We start from the raw sequence: 25028 nt of genomic DNA, 5'->3' as shown, positions 1-25028 counted from the left end.
AGGGATAGAAATACTTACCTCAATTCCTAACGCATATATTTTTAAAAGGTCTTATAAATTTAGTAACTTTATTGTTTAACTTAATGAAAGCTTTCTAATCGTCTGTTAATTATTTTAGGTGGCCAAAAGTAGGAATATCACTTAGCTTTACCGTAATATTTGCAGCCATGATTTACGACGGACTTTTTAGTTACGTATATAACATGCCCAATTTCTCCCTGGCTACTCATCCCGATCCTGAGTAAGTTCTGTTTTAGTGGTAATTTCTTATGTTAGTGCTTGTTATGTTAGTGTTAATTAAGTGCCATTTTGTCCATAACACGTAAAGTTTCTTACCGCATAAACACAATGCGATGTATTAGAGTGTAAGAGAAACGTATGTCAAATGCATATACTTAATTTTGTCTAAAAATCATACAATTTACCTTTGGGAATTTGCATGTCTTGCATTAGCAACCGTAAATTTTGGTGGATTTTTAATAAGCATCGCAGAACTTTTAAATATGAAAATTGTTAATAAGCATGTAATAAACAAACAAACATGTATCAAACAAAGCAAATGTATCTGCCCTATTTTTGAAACTGATTAATAAACTGGAAAATTGACTAATAAAACATATTATAGCATTTTAAGTTCTTAATCATTAGTTATTACACGCACTGTAATGTAATATCCATGCTCTTATGCAAAGACAAAAATATTTGTTGTTCTTAGCAAATGAAAGAGAATACTATGAAGAGGAAACTTAATGTGAGTGAAAGGATATATTAGATAAAATTTAAATGTGAATTTTAAAAGTTAAATTAATATTAAAATTAATATTAAAATGAATATAAAGTTGATGGTTTGCATTATTGAAAATATAGAAACAAATATTTACATAATGTTTTAAAGTTAAGAATCCTTATTAACATGATGTATGTTTCATTGCTTTACGCTTTTAAATTGATGATGTTTATTTTTCTTTCAATATCGCTTTAAATACATTGCAGGTAGTTGCCTTGAACTAAAAAAGAATCAGCTTTGTAGACAAACTTTATTAACATTCTAAAATATGAAATATTCTTTAACAGAAAAATGGCCTGCAGCACAGTGTGGCTAAGAACGCTATTCTACAAAATTAAACATGATCAACTGTTGCCGTTCACAAAATCTCAATACTAAAATAAAACATGTTGCCAGTAACATGATTTTTGTATAAATAATAACAAACATTAACTACTGAGAAAATAAATTAGGCAAAAGAAAAAACAAACGCAAACATTAAATATACATCCAAACAGCAAGCTTTAATGCAAAGTACACTAAACGCCATTTAATGTGATCGTGGTTAATGTTATTGTTCAGATATTGTTATCGAATTACCGAAGCCCCAACCGCTTGTATAAGAAAACACGGAAAATACATCGCTTATTGTGATAAAAAAAATAGGTTAATGTTATCCAAATATTACAGGATAAATTTTTCAGACCGAAGTAAATTCTCCAAATAGGGTCAAAATAAATTTTTAAATTTGCCAATTAACTGAAAAATGTTACCAAGTATGAGATTAATTCACGAAACTGCCTGGTTTCTCTTTTAGTCAACCACTTAAAATCAGGCTATAAAGCAGCCTTTTGCTCAGTTTATCGCAGATTTTCGATAACTCTCTTGATTTTGAGAGCGATCAGATACAGATCTCTCTTCTTCAGGCAAAAGAAGATGACAGAAGATATATGCTGGTGGCTTTCAGCAACAAATCCAACAATAGTATATGAAAAATTCTGAAGAACTGAAACATATAATTTGTGAATTTTAGGTTATTTTTAGGTGTTTTTTTTAAGCAGGAGACGTGAAAAACGTGCATTGCTCTCGCCGAGACTCAAATCCTAAAGCTCTCAAGCACGCTTCGAGTATTCTTCCAATTGCACCCCGAAGGCATGCAGAAAGCATGTAGAGAATACCTTATACCCTATAAATGCCGTTATAAGCGACGCTATCCGAGTATAAGATTAGAGACATAGCATCCGTCAAGTGATTTCTAGAAACATTAGATACCGTTCATGAATTAACTTTTGCATTACGCTTGCAAATAATCCACCAGTAACGACTTTTCTCCTTGTTAACATCTGTGAAACTATGTTTTTACTAATATTTATATTAAATTAATTAAATTCTATTGCTAATTTTAAAGTTATTTTTTCATCCTTTAATATTATCAAAATAGCCGTGAACAAACATAGCACATTAAAAGGCGCCTAACTGCAGTACATAATCAAATAGTAACACTATATATTGTTACTGTATGCATCGATAAATGATGTTTATAAAAGGAATTGTTAGCAGCTAAATAATGGTTATAGTAAGAAGATTCTTGCTAAATAGTTTTAATACTCGTATATTTATTTCATCAAAATTTCGATATCACGGCGCACTTCGTCTGGTTGAAAATCCACTCATCTATAAAACATTTTAAAGCCAACTTTTTTGTCATTACAATAGTTAGATACATGTTAAAACATAATAACAAAAATCAATGAGGTGTTTGATTTAATTTAGTACTTTGATAATTATACACGAATTAAAAAACAAATTGCTATAAAACACAATATAATAATATTATATAACTTAGTAATAACAATTTCATTAAGAGTTTAATAAGCAATATGTAATGTTTAAAAAGCTCATTATAATAACACTCTTATATTTTAAAGGAATTTAATTGGGTAATAATTGGCTATAATATAAATTTTTTTTCGAACATAGTTATGTACCTTAATACAATAATAATATATACCAAATTCATAATTTTCAAATAAAACTGTTTTAAGACATAATTACACGCCCAATCATTTTCGGTTTTGCAGCTGAGGATAGTGGTTCGGTAAAACCATCGAAACTAGTCCTGTGAAAATTTTGTAAATATAACGCTGATTTTTGTTGTTTGACTTCTGAATTAGTAAAACTGTTTTGTTTGTTGACACCTTATCTTTTGTACATAAACTATGACGATTTTGGAATAATTCCGAAAACAGCCTGCACAAAACATTAGAAATTATTTATATAAGATATTAGAAATTATTTTAAAATTATTGATTTCTGTGTATGTAATAAATTCAGAATTCTTCTTGTTATGTGAAGCTTTATTTCATTCATACTTATCTTTTTTCAAACAGAAGATAACACAGAGTTAATATTACTGTTTTCCTGATCAAAACTTTTAAATTTGAAGGAAATATAAGTATATTTCTTTTGAAAGGACTAAAGCTGGCGAGAACAAAACCTGTTAATCAGAAACTTCTTGCTAATGGACCAAAATCTAATAATCTAAGGTTTAGCAAGAATCTAACTTACTTTTGAATGTGTAGTAGGCTAAAAGCCTTCTTTTTTTCATATATTCCCTTTTCATGAAATTTTGAGTTTAGGCTCAATCGTAAAGTTCAAAACTGACAGTTCTGGGCCATTCATTCAATTTCCACGGTATATGGCAACTGCACTATTACGTGGCCTTATTTTATGAAAGTATATGAGAAAAAGAAAATTAGTGTTACAGAAATTGCAACAGGCTATAAATCCGTTTGTCGCTCACTGAATAATACGGAGGTTTTTAGCTTGCTGCAAGGAATATAGTTCGTTTAACGACTACTTGCGACCTCCCATAATAAAAATATTTAAGTTATTTTAACATATATTTATGTATTGACATTTTTTTAATTAAAAAATAAATTTTGTAAAAATTGCGTAACCCAACTTTTTTATATTGCCTCTTTCCTTTTTTTACTGTAGTGAAATTTAATAAACATTTATATTTAATATAAAAAATGAAATGCAGAACACGTGACTCTAAGACAAAAATTGAGCGAGATATTTCATCTTAAACTTGAGGTTATATTTCATGAAAATTCAAGGGTCGCACACAAATTGAAGAGTGAAATATTTAATTTGTATAGAATTAAAACTTTTGTATGCGACATCAGTTTGAGAAAAATTTCTAATATTAATAGCAAAATGATTATAATGACCATCACAGAATCTACCATGAAAGTTTTGATCAATATAAAAATTTTACAGAAGATCTTATTTACAAAATTTTATAGATTTCGTATTTTCGAAAACAGTGGTAGGCTTCAAGCATTGACTATCATAGACATTTCGTAACATAATTTGTAAATCAAAAATAAAAAATAGTTCTAGTCCAATGAACTATTTGTACGACAATTATATTATGATCCTAAAGTAATAAAACTGCAATTGAGAATTTAGCATTTGAAAACTTATAAATAAATTGTGTGAAAGTACTTGAGGCATACTAGATGTATTACAACTAGGTAAATCACACAGGAATATCACTGAGTCACATTAAATAATAAAAAAAATCAACCACGAATTATTATTAATCCAAAGGGGCAGTTTGCACAGGACTATTAATTTCGCTTTGGCATTTTGCCTTGAGATATTGGTTCACTTTTCAAATTGTTGCCACCAACTATTAGAATCCTGTATTTTATTTAAAGAAAATTAAATAATGAAAAATCCGCATAAATATATGTATGTTTCTCGCACTGTGATAAAACAACGGTACCTAGAGCCATCGAAATTTGAATAATGTACGTTTCCATCCGAATATGGGCATCTGGAAGCCCAAATTTGGAATTTGTTTTATTATCAATTTCATATTTAGTAAAACTTTAACGAATTTTTGATTAACAAACTCAAAGATTTCAAAGCGAGCAATGGCAACACTGTACGAAAAAAAAAACATTTTTATCTCCAGCGCGTGAGGCTGTGTATCGGAAGTTTTAAAGATATGCTCATTTTAAAATTATTTTGCGGTATTGCTACTGAACTGAATCTTATAGTTTAATTGAGAAGAACATGATATTTAATAAATAAAGGTAACACTCAAAACGTTAAAAACGTCCCTTTGGGCGTAATGTCAAATCCGGAAACTTTCAGATTTTTATGTTTTTTATCACATATTTTTAATCAAACCCTCAAGAAAAACGATAATTTCACTTTCGTATTGATAAATATAAAAGAATCCGAACTTTGAAGTTAAATGTCTCGGTAAATTTTTGTCGTACAATCTTTTTGTTAATTTTTAAAATATCAGTAAATGTTTACTAATTATAATTAACTATAAGTGTAAATTAAACTTTTACTAAATGTAACTAGAATAAGAACGTAAGCTACATTTCGCAGTTTTTACAAAGTTGATTATTTTAACTAAAATTACCATTATATCAATATTTATGCCATTTATAATACTTTTCTCATCGAAAGTACATTTCTTGCAACCAACGGTTGTGAAAATGAAGGCGGTATTCGGATCTTTATAAGGACGCGCTATAAATAAACTTTCTTATCCTCTCTTAAAAACAAAAAACAAAAAACAAAAACAAAAAAAAAAAAAAAAAAAAAAAAAAAAACCATGTGTTCAGCCTACAGCCCTCATTGCTTCAAATTAACCAGGTATTTCTTATAAAGATTATTATGTACAGTGAAGCCTCAGTTCAAAAAACCTGACTTCGCAAACAATTCGTGTCATAAACAAAAAATGCCTTAAAACGAATGATGTCTTGAGTTACGAATTATCAAGATAACAACGGATTTTCAAAACTGTTCTGAGATCACCTATGCCGCAAAATTAATTCTCAGTGACTTCTGGAAACATTCAAACAAAACAAACTTCATTTTAATGTTTTCTACTGTTTAATTCTCATTAACAGTGTTTGGCACTAAGTAATTTACATGATCATAAATTCGTCTGGAAGAATGACCAGGTACTTTTTTTTTCTCTTTGGTTCTCTATGGTATTAACTATGAGGCAAAACCATGAGCTAGGAAAGTAACAATGAAGACGTGATCAAATTACTAGAAGATAATAAAAATAAGCTCAATGAGAAAGAAATGAAAATTGTGCAAAATAGGATAAGGTACAAAGTTGCCAACGAAAATCGCCCCAGTAAAGGAGTACCAGAACGCAGCATAAATATTTTTAGAGACAAATGTTATGTCTCACTTTAAAAACCTTTTCAAATGCAAGCAACTAGAGTTCTCAATAGACAAATCTTGAATGAAACAGAGCCGAATGAGACTTAAGAAGAGTGGAGTGGTGATTAGAGACAAAGGTTAGATAAAGAAAGATGCCTATTAAAGAGTGACGTTTTTTATGAAAGAGATTTTTTTGCATCCAAACAATAACATTTTTGTCATCACTTTCCACTTAAGCTTTCACTCTCCTCATACAGCTACAATGAAATAAAATAAAATTTTTGCTAGCTTTATTCTGTTTCATACTGTAGTTACATACTTTTGTCTTAGTAATGAAGCCTCCCAGCCGAACAGTGGTTAGTGATCTAAGACGCTGAGTTGGCTTCCGACTCAGGTATAATTCCTATATCCGCACAGAACTGGTTATCAGCTCAGCAGATGTCAACCACAGCCAGTTGTTTTTGGGTTATGAATTTGTGATTAAAGTACTGGTGTAAAGTTTAAGTAAACAATCAAATTTATCCATTTTACATTAATTCCTACGCAGGAAATTGCTTTTGCTAAAGAACATTTCTTTTGACGAATTGTCTTAAAAAAAAGCTAAATTCGTAAGCTGAAATTACACTATATGCAAAACAATAAAAAGATCTTTTTTAAAACTTAGACTGAAACATTTAATGCATTTAGAAAGAAAGAGGAAGAAATGACGAGAAAAAGCCTTTTCGACCTGTAAATAATCCCTGTTATCCTGTAAATCAAGACTTGGATGAATATTCCATAGTAAGTGCAAATAATATTTTAGAGAGCTGCATAATAAAGTTGCATCTCTAAATATTTCGTTATAGTGTTAGCAGAGCTAAAAATAATTCTGCTGAAATAGATAATATAAAATTCATGTCAGATTTAATCATATTATATCATGATTCCATGCTTATAATCTTAAACGCACTTTTCTTCCTTTTTCAGAGAACATAAAGAACTTCAGCATAATATATATCTGCCCATATCGCATGCAGCCCCTTATTTCACTGGAATACTCATTGGCTATTTATTAGCTACGAAACCGGATCTAAAGATTTCTAAGGTAAGAAAGGGAATAAACATGCTTTAAAATGCAAACTTTAAGAACGCGTTCAAATTAAATTTTTATTTTGGTAAATTTCTTAATAAAATGTTCGGAAAAAATATGCATTTACAATAATAAAAGTTTAAAAACTGTGTTTCCTCTGCATGTTCGTGTCCACTAGTGACTGAATGTTTATAGTTGAATATAGCTGAATTAAGTAAGAAAACTGCTTCGCATTCTGAAGTATGCGTTGTATAACTTGGTCTGTCATCAATTTAAACGGGAGAGAGCAGCATGAATGTAAATGTATTTGAAAGTTTGACCGAAAAGTACCCTGCTATAATTAAATACTTGAATAACTACAATTATTACAATGAATGCTTTCCATAACCGTCTTTGCTTATTCGTATATGCAGGAAAAAACAAAGGAAAGAAACTTTAAAAATTCAAACTAATGAAAATAATTTAAAACACAAATTTTCAATTCATATGTTCTGTGTGACGATTCTGAATAGCTGTTTGACTGTCTTTAATTTGATGATACAGAATTCCAATAAATGCCGTCAACAGGATATATTACAACCCCCTTTAAATGTGATTTTATCGTCAGTTTGGATCATGGTTGCGAGTATTAAAAATCTCCATTGGGGGCAAAATAAGAAAAACTGTGAGTTTCATTGACAATTCTTTTTATCTTTCTGTATTTTGTTAGAGATTAAAGAAATTTTAGCTCAGAATATTTGCTTGATATGTTTGTTCTTTTAGTATATGCAAGTTAACCTGATTTTGAGAATACGGAATTGGTTCTTACGTCTAATTTAAGTGTTTCTCCTATTATTCTAAACTACAATTATTGTACATTTAATGGCGCATTGAGAAAGAAAAGAATAATCTTGATATGCTTACGTTACAACCATTCTATTAAACCAAATTCATATTTTTAATATGTATTGCTTTGTTACAATTGCCATAAGGTTGGTACTACTGACATTACCTGCTGCCAGCTTAGTAAGAAAATACAGTGATAGCATAGAAAATGTATGATTTTTATGCGAAGTACACACACTGTTTTTCGAATACTTCTTTAATTTAATACAACTGTTGTTACAATCGTCGTCTAGTAGAATTAAAGACATTACATTTGCTGGGAAAAAATAATCATGCTTAAATTTTAAATATTTCGCTTTCCAAAGGATCACATATTTCTAAATCTTATGGCAGCATATTACATATCAAAATATTTTGCATTCATGTAACTTTATTAACTGTAATGTTACATTGAAATAGAGATTCATGGCTCACAGACTGTCCGTTCTTCCCATCTCCACCTCACTACAGTTAGTGTTCGAACCAGTAATACGCATTGACACTTTTACTCGAAGTCAAACTCTTTTACTCCAAATGGCAATTATTTTCCAATTTTAAAATAAATAAAATATATAGTCATAGTTCTGGGACTTCTCACTCTATTGAGTATATAGATATTGGACAATGAAAGTAAAATACTTAAAAAGAACAGCGCCTCCAAATTTCAAACAACGAAATCAGCACTCTAAATTTCAAGCCAATGCATGCAGCTCTGTTTGGAAGCCTGAAATAATTTCCAATTTTAAGAGCTACGAAGAACTTGAACAACTAAGAAGTCTGAAATTTCTGGAAAATGATTACCTGCTGCACTATCATGATATAAAATAGTCATTCATTTTGCTGAAAGAATGCCTAAAATGCCTTTAATGATTGAATATGACTTTTATCAGACATTTTCAAAAAGAATCCTTTAAATATTTGTCCTTATACGAGGACTAACCTCCTATTAATAATTCATTGCGCTCTAGATGCATGTGATATATCATATAATATAACATATATCTATATCATATAATATAACATAATCTATGACTAGCAATAAAATTTAAAAGCGATCCTGACTGCGACAAAGCACACTGAAATTATATGTTTAACAAAAAGAATATTTTCTTGAAGGAAACTGGTTTTTATATTTTAATTTCATTTTTCTTCTAAGCTCCTTCTTAAATTAACAATCCTGTGCACATATATGTGTAAAGTAGCACGAAAAGAGAAATGAAATGTAATCTAATATTTCAGTGCTTTCAAATTCTGGGATGGCTGATGGCAATTATGTTGACTTCATGTGTGGTATTCGGACCTCGGAAATGGCAAAGCGGAATTGAACCAACAACTGTAGAAGTCGTTGCGTATAGTGCTACTTATAAACTTGCTTTTGTCTTGGGAGTAGCCTGGACTGTAGTTTGTTGTTTTGCTGGACAAGGAGGTAAGTGCCTATAAGCTTTGACCTGTAAATTTTTTATTTAGTTGTGTAAATGCTTATTATTGAACATCTGGAGCAGAATTTTCAAATAAAATTTACTATGATTTCTACTTATATTAATGGTTTTTGAATTGCGGCTAGAATAAGAGTTGGAGTATAGAAATTTTTTGGTGATTAAATTTTAATAACATATTTTACAGGCTTCATCAATTATTTGTTATCTTTGAAAATATGGACACCCTTAGCTCGTCTTACTTTTCTCAAATATCTTATTCATCCAAATCTTCAGCTTATATACTCTGGATGGACAAAGACAGCCTTCTCGTTTGATTATTACGTATATATAAGTATGAATTCTTGTATGACTTTAATATTACATATCAGTCAAGAAAATAAAAATAGCTTATTAAATACAGGTGAGGAAAGATAGTTTAAAGGAACAAAACCTGAAAACTGATATTGAGCAGCTTCTCATTTACAGAGAAAAATTTTTTTTATGTTATATCATAGTTTATCTAATGTTTTGCACTTAAACTCTTTGGATTTAAGAATTTAAGGATCATCCTTATTCGTATTCTCAACAATAATAATAAGCCTTAAATGCACTGGTAAACACATATGCAAAATTCTAAACTACATGAAACTATGTAACAAACTGGCATGCTTTGGAACTGACAAAAGTAATGAAAGGATTCTTATCTGCCCTTTTTATATATTTATTATCTGACAAATTTGAGGGGGTGATGGAATTAAGTGCAAGAAAGTTATAACAAATTTTTAAAATGCGGGAGAAACACGTAGGTCACTTTAAATGAGTAGAGGGATGGTATCAGTTGAAGTATTTTTCGAATGGTGGTGAGAATTTTATAACTCAGTATTTGAAAATATTATACGGGATCATCACAAGAAAAATGTATTTGATTTTAAAGTGTTATTAGAAAAGGTATTTGGGAGTAGTTTAACAATTTTACTGTACACATAAAAGTTTATTTTACATATAAAAGTTCACCTTTTTGATATAGCAAATTTCAATTTGAACTGTGTATGTTGTATGGTAGGACGACCAGGAGGTTTTAGTTTTATTGTTTTGTTAATATCAGAATGGTATTCTTTTTTGCATATAGCTATTCTGGATCATTTCTGAGTAAGTTTTAACAATAACAACAAGTGATCAGTTTCAAGAGATGGTTGTGTTTCGTAAGTTAGCCCAAAATTACACTGATTAGATATAAAAGATTTATATTCTGAGTACTACAATGTACTCTTCGCTTTTTATTACGCGGTCGCCATCTTGACCTAAACTGGTTAGACATTTTCTAATTTTTTTGTGCAAAAACTGGTTTAAGATAAAGTACGGCTTAGCGATTTATAGTCAAGTCTATATTTTCAATGATCCTGTAACATAAAATCAAATTTTCTTTTGTCGTTAGAATGACAGTCATTCATTCTGTTTCCTAAAATGTGTTAAAGCGTGATGAGTTGCGTAGATAACAAGGTTGAGAAATAATTACACGTTACAGAGTTTTTCTTGAGTTAGATTATGAATAGATGAATCACATAGAAAGAATCTCATAATACATACACTGGTGTGCAAAAATTAAAGACGAAGTCGAAAAATAAATTAGCATATCAGCTGAACGAAGAGGCAGAGCGGACAGAAAGACGAATCAGGAGATTACGTAAGGTGATGTACGGTAGCACATGCGCAGATATGCAGGTAGACGTAATGGGGGAGTGTCTGAGTAGTATAAAGCATGTTGTCGGTGTAAGATCAGTATTTCTGGCAAAGAGATTGCACGGCGTATAGCAGTTAAAATCACACCGAGTTGCTGCCTCAGCGAGAAATGGCGAATAATCAATCTGTTAGACGACATCTGGATGCTTTTACCCGAGGTCGAATCATTGGGAAGTTGGAGGAAGGCCGCAGTGTGACAAGTGTGGCTGCAGAGTTCGGAATTGCTCACAGCATCGTTTCACGACTTTGGAGATAATTTCAAACTACAGGAACAGCTATCCGGGGGTTTAGGAGTGGTCGTCCACGAGGAACCACACCCGCAGATGACCGGTATATTGCCTTACAGGCCAGAAGAAACAGGCGGCAGACAGCGGGAGAAATCGCTAGACACACGACACAGGCGACTGGACGACCGATCTCGCCGTGCAGTCTTTTACCGTGGCCAAAAGACTGCACGGTGGTGGTCTGTTTGCACGACGCCCTGTACGGTGTGTACCTCTAACGCCTGCCCATCGGAGAAGGCGTTCTTGTGGTGCCGGGAACACCGGAATTGGAGAGACAATGAATGGGGACGAGTACTCTTTACAGATGAGAGCAGATTCAGTCTGAGTAGCGATTCTCATCGCATACTCATCTGGAGAGAGCGGAGAAGCCGCAATCATCCCTCGAACATCATTGAAAGGGACAGGTGTGGAGGTGGCGGTGTTCTCGTTTGGGGAGGCATCATGCTTGGTAGTCGTACAGACCTTCACATCTTCGACGCAGGTTCAGTCAACGGGACCCGTTATTGTAACGAGATTCTTCTTCCATATGTGCGTCTTTTTAGAGGCGCTATGGGTCCGCAGTTCCTTTTCATGGACGACAATGCACCATGTCATCGCACAGTAGCTGCCGAACAGCTCTTAGAGAGTGAGGATATTGAACGTATGGATTGGCCGGCACGATCTCCGGATCTCAATCCCATCGTGCATGTATGGGATTTTCTAGGCAGACGCTTGGCAGCTCGTATACCTTACCACCAGTAACGATTCCGGAGCTTCGATTGGCGCTGCAAGACGAATGGGCAGCAATGCCTCAACAACTCATTGACACCCTCCTTCTCAGCATGGGCAGACGCTGTGAAACCTGCCTAGCAGTCAGGGGAGATCATATCTCCTATTAAAGACCGGATGTTTCTTGCTGGACACCCATCACAGGGATGTTTCGGCCTTCAGTCGCATTGCGCTCTATGCTACTTTTTCAATAAAGCTTTTTATCCCTCTGATTTCTCTTTTAGTAAGTGTTGCTTACATTACTCATGTCCTTACGTATTGGGGATCTTACGGTATTAAATGTGTTGATTTGGAAAGCTTTTGTACAAAGTTATATTGAAAAAACCGTCTCGTCCTTAATTTTTGCTCACCAGTGTAGTTAATTATTTTTTTGAAGTTAAGTATAAGTAGCTGTCACGCTTATTTCTGAACCATATAAGGAAGTCCGAGTGAAGAAGAATCTGAATGGGGTTAATTTGGCTCGGATTCACATAGTGGCAAACGCGCTGCCTGCATCGCTATTTTTGTGGTTTCCGCCGTATGCAACATCAATACAAGGCAGTTTCCGTCAGTAGTTCTCAACGAAATTACTCTGGTAGATAAAGCCTTAGTGCTTTGGAATAATGCAAAAATTCCAGTTCAATCATCAACCTGTAACGTTTCACAATATTATGTTTATTTCCTTTATAAAATAATCGGTACTCTTCCATTTTGCCAGCGCAAGCGATAAAGTCGCCAAAAATGATATAACCGATGCCAAACGGAATATCCTCGATGGTAACCTTTTACGCCTCATTTTCAAAACAAATCGCAGCCATTTCTTATCAGATTGATTATGGTTCTTTCAATACTGGCATACAATTACATAGAATTTTTACCAGATAGTTCAATTTTATGCTGTAAGGCCATTCGCGGTAAATAAGTCAGTTAGGATGCAAACACACCACTCACCCGAAGGCGAAAATATATAGAAAAGGCAAAGTCAAGGGTTAAATTCATCAATTCTAATGAGAATGTACTAGCAAAGGTAAAGCACTGCGGTTTTACATAATTTCTGAGTAATCTAGCTATTCGTACGAATTGAAATAATTCTTGCACTTAAATTGCATTCCAAATTAAGGTTTAACTTGAAATTAATGTAGATAATTCCTGAGAGAATTAGATTTTTGTAGCGTAATTTACGTGAGATGAGTTCACTTGCGGTCACGTGATATAAAACGGAAAATCAGGATGTTGTACCATGAAAGCGTGGTAAATTCTTAAATTAATGTCTTTTTACAAATTTATTGTCTTTATTTATTGCCTTTTTACAAAATTTTAAACGATATTAAAATGCTTATGCCTTCAAAATAAAAATTTCTTCGAACTAACATTTGTTAACATTTTTTATGTGTATACTGTGTGTTGTCGCGAATAAAGTCTGTTTGTCGAGATTTGCGCCGGCAAAACAGAAAAGTACAAAATAATTTAGAAGTAGTCATTTTGCATACGGATACGGTTATGATAATTTTGAGAATTTTCAAAGAATTTCTCCTTTTTGGAAATTCTATGTTGCATGAAACCCAAAATTACTTCAGAATTTTTGTAAAAATTTATTTAAAATTTTTACAAACACAAAACAGCTGTTTGAAAATATTAAGGTTAATAAAATTAAATACGATCTTTGCAATGAAAAATAATCTAGTATTCAGCGAAGCACATACAAAACATTCGTAACAAAAACCAATGTCTGTTCTGCTCCGAAAACGATATTACTAGGAATGACATCCATATTTTTACGAAAAGTCTAAGTTCATTGAGATCGTAATATAGGTATCGGCGGTACTCTCACAGTGCACTGCATAACAATTTAGGCTGAAGTATTTAACAAAGTTATACTGACATACGGGTGTAAACGGTTTTGTAATCAAGTATAATTACATTCAGGCCACTTCCTTGGTTTATATAGTAAGGGAGCATACCACAAGAATAGGAAGATAATATGCTCATTTTAGATTTCAAGACCACGCTCAATGTACTTTAAAATCTTTACCTCTCATTTTAGTTATGCAGGTTGCTACCAAATCATTTTTTAATTCATACTAATTTCTTCTTAACAACTGAAATTTCTGCATCAGTATCATTCATTTATATTACGGATTGTAAATTAGAAGTTAATATTCTGCCCATATTTCTAGGTATGGATGGCGTTTGGTCATTTATGTATCAGCTTTCTCCTTGCTGTTATCGTTAATATGATGGTTGAATCACCTTTTATGGCTCTACAGAAGATGGCGCTAGGCTCATTTGAGGGTATCTCAAAGTCTTCAGCAAAGGACATAAACGTGAACAAGGACATCGATTTAAACAGTTATAAAGAGAAAATGCCTGTTAATGGAAACATTGTACTTTCTATAAATGCTTCTGAATGTACTGATATTGATAAAAAAAGTCATCATAACTAAATGTTAAAACTGGAATGCATTTAGTACACTTAACAAATGTGTTGCGTCTTTTATGGCATTTGTTTCTTTGCAATCGGACAGTTTTAAGGAAACAGAACTTTCTTGTTTATAATAAGAATGATTGTTCATAAAGGCGACAACTTTATCAACATTATAAAGTTGTCGCCTTATTTTTTATAATTTTAATTTGAAATGAATTTATTCAAATATGTGAATTTAAAAATTTTAGAATTTGATAAAAAATTTATCAGATAAAGGTAGACAGAAAAGGAAGGCTATCTGATAGCGATCCCCAAGTTTTCTTTTCTTGAAGGTTTTCTTCCTCCCCCTTTTTTAACATAATTAAATAAATAAAATTCTGTAAACAATTTGTTACAAATACTTGAATATGTGTATGTGTGTATGTATACCTAGACAAGAAACACATAAAGCGTCTTCAAAATTTTATGGCTAAGTTTATACAAAATCTGAAGGAATTTATTTAAAATTTATTTAAATGCAACGGAAAAATATGGACTCTAACCACAATCAAATCCATGAATTTATCGCGTTTTGATACTGTCAAGGCTGTTTATTTAAAAAGTTTATTGGTAGAAGTCATAAACCACAGATCATCTTAATGTAGTGGTTACCAAATTTAGAATTACTTATATTACTGAGAAATTTAATTATCTTACACAAAATTAAACTGTACCTGAACCTATACGCTATTACTATTAGCTACAAACATGGCACATCTCTTAATGCTTTCGAAGAATGGAAATATAATGTTTACCAAAGTATTAGTAGCAGTTTGTTATTAAAACGTTAACTTCAAGGAATTTAATAATTAAATCAAAACTTAAAAAAGAATCTTAAAACTTAAAAAATTATCATTACTACTGTCGACAAACCTGATAGCAATTTTAATGTAATGAAATTTTGGTTCACGATCTTAACTCGTTCCTGAAAATAGTTCTTCATCCGAAGTGTCCGTAAACTAAAACAACTTTTTTTTTTAAATAGGAATTAGTGTAAAATCTATTAGTTTGTTACCAGCCTCCAAATGATTGCTGAGAAAAGATAACTTTATACGTAAGTTCGTAATATAAAACCAACGGAATTCATAAAATCTAATACATATTTAATTTAACATATCCACTATATTCACACAATACAAAGCATACATGAAAACAGGAAAACGTATCGTAATAACATATAAAAAAGCTAAGAAAGAATTTTGCCTTAATTCGTACGAAAGAAAGTTGATGGCAGAAAATGGGTTGTAGCATTGCGCGCCTCCAACTTGCACGCAACCAAGAGGTGACTGTTGAAACTGGATAAATGACAGAGTCTTGTTAAGGGTTTAAGTCCCTTTTTATTCAACGTAATAAATTACAAGTGCGTGCTCTTGATGCTCACAAACTACGCCAACTCGGCGGTAAAATAAAAATAATAACCTGAAAAGAAACTAATGACAAGACTCTAACTACGAGGCTCTCTAAAATTAACTAACCTCACCGCGTTTTACAATACCGCTGCTAATTCAGCAAACTTGAAGATCACTTGAACGATTAACAATTCTTCCAGGCAAGCACACAGGCCGAAACGCGGGGTTCTTCAAGTTCTGGCTAACTACCTCCGCGCTCGTGAAGTAAGAACAGCACACCTCGAACTCGTTTCCTTTCTATTTAACTTAGAATACTTCCGCTGATAATTTGAATCCTTGCGCGTTCTACTAAAATTTACATACTCTGGCATTGGCAGTTCCAGGGGAAAGTAAGGCTTGACAGGAAAGATAGTTTAAACTTAAAATAAATGTTAGTTAAATAAATATAAACCCTACATTTGCCGCTGCCAGAATTTGGAAAATTTGGAAGCAGGTCCTACAAACGACCTGTTGTAAGTTTCTATAATTCTGAACTAACTCTCGAGAACCTCGTTTACACAAAAAAAATCTTATGTAACAAATTGTATACTAAATTTCTGTTGATACTTATAACTCTCTCTTCTTACAGCAACTTTTCCTGGACTTCATCAATCAATCTTGGTCTTTTCCTTCCAGCATCTGGAAGGAATAAGTATCAGTATCTTTCTAAATACATTATAATTTACACTTTCTTGACACAATAAATTTTTGTTTTTAAACGATTCGTTTTCCTTAGTTATTGCTTAATTCACATTCATTCAATTTTTTTTCAAGCATTAATTTAACTTTGCCCTGGTTCTCCACCATGTGTGGTGTCAAACGGGAATATTCGTGTTTTAGTCTTACAACACTTCCCCTAACCACCATGATTTGTTAGAATTCAACGACCAAATAGACACACCTTACTCGACATTCTACAACTCGATGAGCTACTTTAACATTCTTAAAAATTCAAGTGTAGGTGGAGAACCCTACAAAACACATTCACTCTAACTTCCCCCTCATTCATCTTTAAACATGCAGGCTTTCGCTCTAAAGCATGACTTTATCTACAGTTTAATACTTAAATTTTGAATTCATTGCTTTTGAGCATTTTACTATTAGCATCTACAATTTTATGCTTCTAGACTAAATTCTACTTTTACATAACATTCAAGTATTTACGTACATTTACAAAATTTTAATACATATAATTTTTACAATTTACCATAAAATGAATAAGAGAAAATAAATTTTTACTTTACTCATTCTTCGCCAAGCTGGCGGCACTGAAACTAAAATTCTTATTAATACAAGAATACGAAGTTATTTTTATCTTCGGCCAATTTTTGGCTTTAACATAACAGCATTAGTCTTTCGACCAACAGAAAATGCTTGTTCTTAGCTTTTATACTTAAAGAAAATAATACTTTTGCCTTAGCTAAATAAAGTAAAACAAAACTAAGTCTCAACCGAGACATATTGACTTTCGTCAAAACATAGAACTTCGTACTTATGCATAACATTTCGGAACAAAAGAGAAAAAAAAAATTATAGAAGATTTTAACTTATCTTTGAGTTTTCGATGATTGAAACTCCGTCATTCTTTTCTGGCAATATTGTTCCCAAGTTATATGTTTCATGGACGTCAATCTTCTCCTTACTGACCTCCGAGTGTCGTCCACATTAGTTTTTCTTTTGCGTCCTCTGCATGCTGACCTCTTGGCGGAGTAATCGTCAGGCTGTTTCGTTTCCGTTTTTCCATGGGACGGCTGGTCTTGACGTCCTCCGGTCTGGAGTCCTTCTTGAATTTCTTCTGTTGTTCCTGGTATTTTTGTTTCTCCTGCTGCCGTTTCAGTTTCCGGAACGGCGGCCTTGCTGGCACCTGACTCTCTTGCCCTGGGCGCGTTCTCCTTGATGTATAATTTCTCCTGCGATCCGTTGCAGGTGGTGTTTTGCTCTTTACCACGGTTTCTTTACGCAGTGCATCTGTATTCTTGTTTTTCTTAAATGCTGGAGTTTGAAAGTTTTTATTTTTTCTTTTTGGTACCGTCGTCCGGGTTGTAGAAGGGCTAGATCTCTCTTCAGTTCTCTGCTTCTTGGGTGGTGGAACAGTTGTTGTTATTTCTGGACCTTCTACTTCGTTTAGACTTGAGTCCTGCAAGAAACTTTTAAGGATTTCAAAATCATTTGGATTATAGTATTTTTTCACCTGGTCGGGACTTGCTTTACAGATCTCCCCTCTCTCGTTCTTAAGATATAATACGACTCCTTTGATTTCCTGAATTACATAGGGGCCTTCAAATTTTGGAGCTAGCTTTGCCGTAAAATTGTCTGGGGCACTTGATAAAGAAACTTTCCGCTTCAATACTTTATCCCCAACTTTAAAATCTGCTTCACGGCGTTTTCTATCATAATATGCTTTTTGCTTATTTCTTGTCGTATCCGAGCTTTTAAGCGCCTGATCAATAAGTTTTTGCACATCTTTCTGTTTAAACTCTTGCTCTCTTTGTTGCACAAAGAATAATTTATCTAAAGGCGTAATTAACTTTCAGCCTAAAAATAATTCTGCTGGGGTTTTTCCCGTAGTATCGTGATTTGCCGTTCTTAAAGCATAAGCTAATTCATTTATGTAGCCATCCCAGCGCTTGTGATGTGTGCTCACGTAACTGCGAATTATTTTTACTATGTTTTTATTCACTCTTTCTGCTATGTTTGCCTGTGATCTATACGGAACCATTTTCATATGGCGTATGCCAAGTCCATTGCATATGTTTTCAAATATTTGACTAAAGAATTGTTTTCCGTTATCGCTAATGACTTTTATCGGTGCACCGTATTTTAAAATGTATCTGTGTAAGAATGCATCTGCGACTGTTTTGGCTGACGCGCGTTTAAGTGGAACAATTTCTGTCCATTTTGAAAAATGATCTACTATTACTAAAAGAAAACGATTTTTATTTAACTCGCTCTGGGGGAAGGGACCAAGAAGATCTATGCCTAAAATTTCATTCGGAAATGTAGCGCGAATGCTATTTAAGTACCCGACCGGGCTGTAATTAATATCATTTATTAACTGACATTGATTGCAGGACCTGACATACGCCGTTACTATTTTGTATAATTGCGGGAAATATACCGCCTCGCGTACCCTTTTTAAAGTCTTTCTGACCCCTAAATGACCCGCTGTTTTCGCGTCGTGTAATTCCTTCAAAATGCTTAATCGAAGCGAGGCTGGGATGACTGGTTTGTACTCAAGATTTTCGTTTGTTGTTTTCGTATAAAATAATAAATTATCTATTATTTCATAGTTTTCTGCTCTATCTCTTATCGCATCGATATCTGTGTGCTCAAAGCTTTCGGGGTCTTTCAAATATGCATAGATATTTGCAAATTCAGGATCAGCTTTCAGTTCAGTGATAATCGTATCTCTAGAATCTAAAATTTTTGAAGTCAACACAGCGCATTTAAGTTCATTTCCTTCATCGTCCAGTTTTCTACGAGAAAGCGCGTCAGCTACATTGTTTTCCTTACCCGGTTTATATTTTATTCTGATATTATATTCTTGGAGTTTTACAGCCCATCTTATTAACCTGGGCGTTAGGTTTTTCCCCGAGTAAAGTCTACCAACAGCCGCATGATCCGAAAAGACTGTTACTGGCGCTTTGCCGAAATAAACTCGAAATTTGTGTACAGCCATTAATACGGCTAATGTTTCTCTTTCTGTAGCTGTATAATTCCTTTGTGTCTGATTCAACGTTTTACTAAAAAATGCTAGAGGATGGCTATTTTGCATAAGAACCGCACCCACCGCATAGTCTGACGCATCTGCTGCAATTTCCAGGTTTTCGTCCCCCTCCGGGAATTTTAAAACAGGGGCATTGATGAGCGCTTCTTTTAATCTTTCAAAAGCTGTATTTGCTTCCGCTGTCCACGTAAATTTACCTCTCTTTCTTTTGATTACTAAGAGTGGTTCAACAATATTAGCGAAATCTTTTATGAAAGACCGATAGTAAGAACATAACCCAAGGAAAGAAGGAAGTTTCTTGGCGGTGTTGGGCGGTGGAAAATCCTTGATGGCTTTTATTTTTGAATCTTGCGTTTCTATACCCTTTTGCGAAATTTTATAACCGAGATATTTAAGTTCTTTAGTTGCGAACTTGCATTTTGAGGCGTTAATTGTAAGACCGGCCTCTTTTAATAATTTAAAAACTTGTTCTAGATCATTAATGTGTTGTTCCAACGTACTACTCGTTATAATTATATCATCTAGATAAATTAAAGTTGATTTTCCTAGGACAGGCTTTAGAACAATGTCCATAGCTCTCTGGAATGTTGATGGGGCCCCACACAACCCAAAGGGCATGCGTAAAAATGCATAAGTGCCCGATTTTGTTATAAACGCGGTTTTATGTATGTCTTCGGGTCTCATAGCTATTTGATAGTAGTCAGACGTTAAGTCCAAAGTAGACATGTATCTTGTCGATTTGATCTGTCTAATAATTTCCTCTATAACCGGCAAAGGGTAAACTGGGAATTTAGTAATACTATTTAGTTTTCTGTAATCAATAGCAAACCTCCAAGCCCTTTTATCCGAAGGAGGAAACTCGTTCTTTTTCCTACATAGTACGACTGGACTCGCGTACTCACTATTTATGGGCGTTATTATTTTATTCTTTAACATCTCCTGAATATGTTCTTCGATGATTACGTCTTTTTGTCTGTCGTACCGGTAAGGTTTAGTCCTACAAGGTTTTTCGGCAGTTAATTGTATCTTATGCGTAACTATTTGACAATTTCCCGGCTTTTCTGAAAACAAGTTAGAAAAATTATTCACCACTTGCTGGATGGCTTGCCTTTCATGGTCATTCAGATGGCTAAGGTCCACTTGCGGTTTCTCCACATGTTCCACCACCCTCTGGTCCATCTCCAGCACCACGGAACTGTCTTGAAAATTCAATTTGGCCCTCGCGGCCCTTAAAAACTCCATACCTGAAATAAGAGGGTTTTGCATATTCTTCACTACAAAAATTAATACTTTGAGGCTTTCCTCTTTCACCTGTAAGTTTAATGATAATTTCCCGATGCAGTGACATGTTTTTCCTTGCGCCGCTATAATTTCCGTATTTTTGGTTTTAAATAATCGTACCCTATAAAAATTCTTTTTGAAGAAATTTTCGCTGATAAAATTTCCTTCTGCTCCTGTATCGATGAGGGCTTCTACTGGTACATCGCCAACCAGGACTTGTATAATTGGTAGCTGTGAATTTTTTACGATGACCGTATTTAAATGTCTTTTTGAGGGTTTTTTTATAACTTCCGGGGTCTGGACCCTCCCTTTCACAGGCCCCTCTACTCGTTTAAAGCTTTCCTTTCAATTTGTGCCTTCTGGGTACGCGGATGTTTATTTTCGAATTTTCTTTTTGGGCCTTGACCTTCGAGTTTCGATGAGTTAGCTTGATAGCTCTTTTCCCCATAAGAGCGATTTCCATTTCTGGTTTCCTCATTTGAAGATTTCCTTCGGGTACTTTGAGAATACGTTGCCCCTCTAGCTTTTTCCACTATTCTGCGATTTTGAAACTTCGCCAATTCGAAGAGCTCCTGCAATGTGCTTGGGTTTCTAATTTCGAAGTAGTCTTGAACAGCGGGTAACAATCTTGGTAAGATTATTTCAATAATCTCCGCATCGGGTTTCTTCACATACAGCATATCCGTCAGCTTAATTTTTCGTAGAATAAAGTCCGTCAATTCTTCTATATCCCGTTGATATAAACTATATAGTTCGGCTTCCAGCCTTGCTCGATCTTTCATTATGGGGAAGGCCTTTACTAACGATTTTTTGAAATTTTCAAATGTATATGTCTGGCTTCCAAATTCCCCTAATAAAAATTTGCCTATATTTTTCCACCATAGCGCGGCCTGTCCTCTTAGTGCGGATGTGGCGATGGCAACGTTTTGTCTTTCAGGCACAGGGTAGAGCTGAAAGTGATTTTCTAGGCCTTCTAGAAATATCGCCACCGAATTTTTTCCGTCGAAATTGACGTTTGGCTTGATTGACGCTCTCAAAGTCTGGACCAGGTATCCAAATCCTTCCAATTGGCTTGTCATTTCTTGGTGTTGTCCAGCGGTTTCCATCCGATTTTCGGCCATTTCAGTTCGATAAGTGCTCGGGCGCCAATGTAGCGTTGCGCGCCTCCAACTTGCACGCAGCCAAGAGGTGACTGTTGAAACTGGATAAATGACAGAGTCTTGTTAAGGGTTTAAGTCCCTTTTTATTCAACGTAATAAATTACAAGTGCGTGCTCTTGACGCTCACAAACTACGCCAACTCGGCGGTAAAATAAAAATAATAACCTGAAAAGAAACTAATGGCAAGACTCTAACTACGAGGCTCTCTAAAAGTAACTAACCTCACCGCGTTTTACAATACCGCTGCTAATTCAGCAAACTTGAAGATCACTTGAACGATTAACAATTCTTCCAGGCAAGCACACAGGCCGAAACGCGGGGTTCTTCAAGTTCTGGCTAACTACCTCCGCGCTCGTGAAGTAAGAACAGCACACCTCGAACTCATTTCCTTTCTATTTAACTCAGAATACTTCCGCTGATAATTTGAATCCTTGCGCGTTCTACTAAAATTTACATACTCTGGCATTGGCAGTTCCAGGGGAAAGTAAGGCTTGACAGGAAAGATAGTTTAAACTTAAAATAAATGTTAGTTAAAATAAATATAAACCCTACAGGGTGTAGGCAGAAAATGGAAGCGAAAAGTGCAGAATGTTATTGTTTGAAAGAGTATCCTGTTCTGTAAACATATAACAAAGCTACTGTCTTTGGAGGGTTTTTTTTTTTTTTTTTTTTTTTTTTTTTAAAAATTTTGTTATAAGTTCTGCTATCCTTTACCTGAGAATCGCTGAGTTCCCTTAAATCTTATCCGATCTGATTTATTTCTTCCCTAGTTAAAAACGTTTCCTAAAGCAAGACATGACATTCTCATCGTAAATAATATTTACTACTAGTTTATATCGGGTTCTTAGTGTTGATAACTTCCCGTGAAACTTTGTACCTCACCATATTTTGCACAAATTTTGCAGATCAAATACCTAAGAACATCTTCCCTTCCTTTTTTCTTAGAAATTTCTCCCAAAATCTCCTTTTATTTCTGCCACAGAGGTTGTTCCATTTCTTTCGTGCTAAGTTCATTTGTGCGGTGTCCTTGCTCATTTTTCACGCCTTCATTGTTAACTTTCAAGCTCAAGCTTTCATTTTTTCCCCTAAAGTTACAATATCATCGACAGCAAAATCTTTCTCACTGTCACAGCACTTGATGGATAAACCTCTGCTTAGAACAAATTCTGAACACAATTTCCATTCGAAGATCATCATGATCCTGTAAGTCACATTTTGTATATGTGACTTAAACAGTGTTAACAAAAAATCAGCAAAGCAATAATAGTATAATGTTAATATAGAACAATACATACAGAATTAGATAGCAATAATAGAAAGTAACAGAAAAATAATGTTAACAAAAAAGTAAAAATAATGTTATCAAAAAGCTCTAAGTTTACTATCGATTTTTAATATTTTAAAGATTTGGATAGCACTGCATCTGCATAATTAAGAACTTTTGCATCAAGTGGTTCAGAAATATCATATAGATGTTAAAAAGCAGAGGACCTAATACAGAGCCTTTCGGGACTCCGGCTTTGATGACTTTTAGAGTGGAAAGAGTACCACCAATACGAACTTGAAAAGTATGACGTTTTAAGCAATAATGCATCACCTGTATAAAGTTTGGAGGCACCATTCAGTAAAAGAAGATATTTCTTCTTTTTCCGTGATATTGTTAACTTTAGATAAAAGTCTGGAATTTCCATATTTCTTCTTCTACTAGGAATTAACACTGGAGTTATTGGTCTTCTGTGATGAATTAGATTCGATTATTCGATTCATTTAAAACTAAAGGAAAATCATTTTCATCACTGTCGCATGGTTTAGATTTTTTCAACTGTATATATTTTAGATACTTAGGATAAACTTTATAACATGAGATCAGACTTGATCTATAGTTTGCGCTGGTTCCCAGGCCATCCTCTTCCTTGTAAGTTTCGCGCAGTTTGCATTTATAAGTTTCGTGCAATCCGGCACATGTCATGCAAAACGTTGGCTTATGACAAGAAGCTTGGTATGGTCAGATCGCTGACATTTGTGACAATGTTGAGGTTATTGTTCTGATTTATTGGATTCCACATTTATTTTGATTAGATGGACATGAGTAATTTTGTAGCTTTCTTTGGCTTTATCATTTCGTTAAATTTCAACAAGAAATAAAGGGCTGCGTTCACATTCTTCGTATTTTGTTAGGTGACAAATTATTTTTACAGGATTTGTTGTTATTCCAGGAACATGTTTTCGCTCAGTTTCAGCTTTATCTCATCAATAAAGGAGTGGATGAGTAGTAGTTGAGCAGTTGAGTCAGTAGTAATTCAATGAGTGGATTTTAAATAACGGTCGTAATTCGTATACCTTTGTTCAATTTACATAAATGAAGAGAAACACTTTTATTGAGTAATTTCTGGATTTCTGGATTGAGTAATTTCTGGATTTCTGGAATAGTCATTTATGTCCAAATGCTCGTATTTTATATTCACCACCTATGAATTGGTTTCAGTAACCATAAACAGCGGAATCGTCCTAGCGTCTTTGGTAGGTTGTTCACAATCTGAGTCATTGTCGGCATTTGTGGTATGTCAGCAGTAAGAAGACAGAATTTTTCATGGAAAGCAATAAATAGAGCAAAGCGAAATTGAACGTAGCATCTTCTGTTGAGGAAAACAGTAATGAATCGGGAAAAAACTAAGATTTTAGAATTTTAAAAGAGTTGAGCAGAGCTAGATTTGAATAAATGTCACTAACTAAAGAGGGAAAAGTTTTAAAGTGGTAAGTAATAATTAATTAAGGAATAAATGATTAAAAGAAATAATCCTGAACAGACAAAAAATTTCATTTAATATAATAATGCATAAAGGATACTGGTACGTTTCCGTTTCGCCGGCGCAAATCTCGCCAAGCAGACTTTGTTGGCGACAACATACAGT

The 25028-nt window shown here is 33.7% G+C and overlaps 1 protein-coding gene across 1 annotated transcript in view; it reads left to right on the top strand.

The window, feature by feature from the left end:
* Window positions 1-16628, top strand: part of LOC118184141 (nose resistant to fluoxetine protein 6-like) — a 43595-nt gene extending 26967 nt beyond the window's left edge. Inside the window, exons 8-11 of the mRNA XM_085814298.1 lie at window positions 119-241; window positions 6941-7058; window positions 9147-9333; window positions 14274-16628. Of these exons, the coding sequence (XP_085670424.1) occupies window positions 119-241; window positions 6941-7058; window positions 9147-9333; window positions 14274-14329 (484 nt within the window). The 3' untranslated portion in view covers window positions 14330-16628. The remainder of the gene's footprint in view (window positions 1-118; window positions 242-6940; window positions 7059-9146; window positions 9334-14273) is intronic.
* The last annotated feature ends 8400 nt before the right edge of the window (window positions 16629-25028 follow it).

Source organism: Stegodyphus dumicola, chromosome 4, assembly GCF_044657685.1.
Source record: "Stegodyphus dumicola isolate Sdum_Otavi_A_Nest chromosome 4, ASM4465768v1".
NCBI lineage: Eukaryota > Metazoa > Arthropoda > Arachnida > Araneae > Eresidae > Stegodyphus > Stegodyphus dumicola.
Note: the sequence above shows the minus strand (reverse complement) of the source record. Positions and strands in the feature narration are given on the sequence as shown.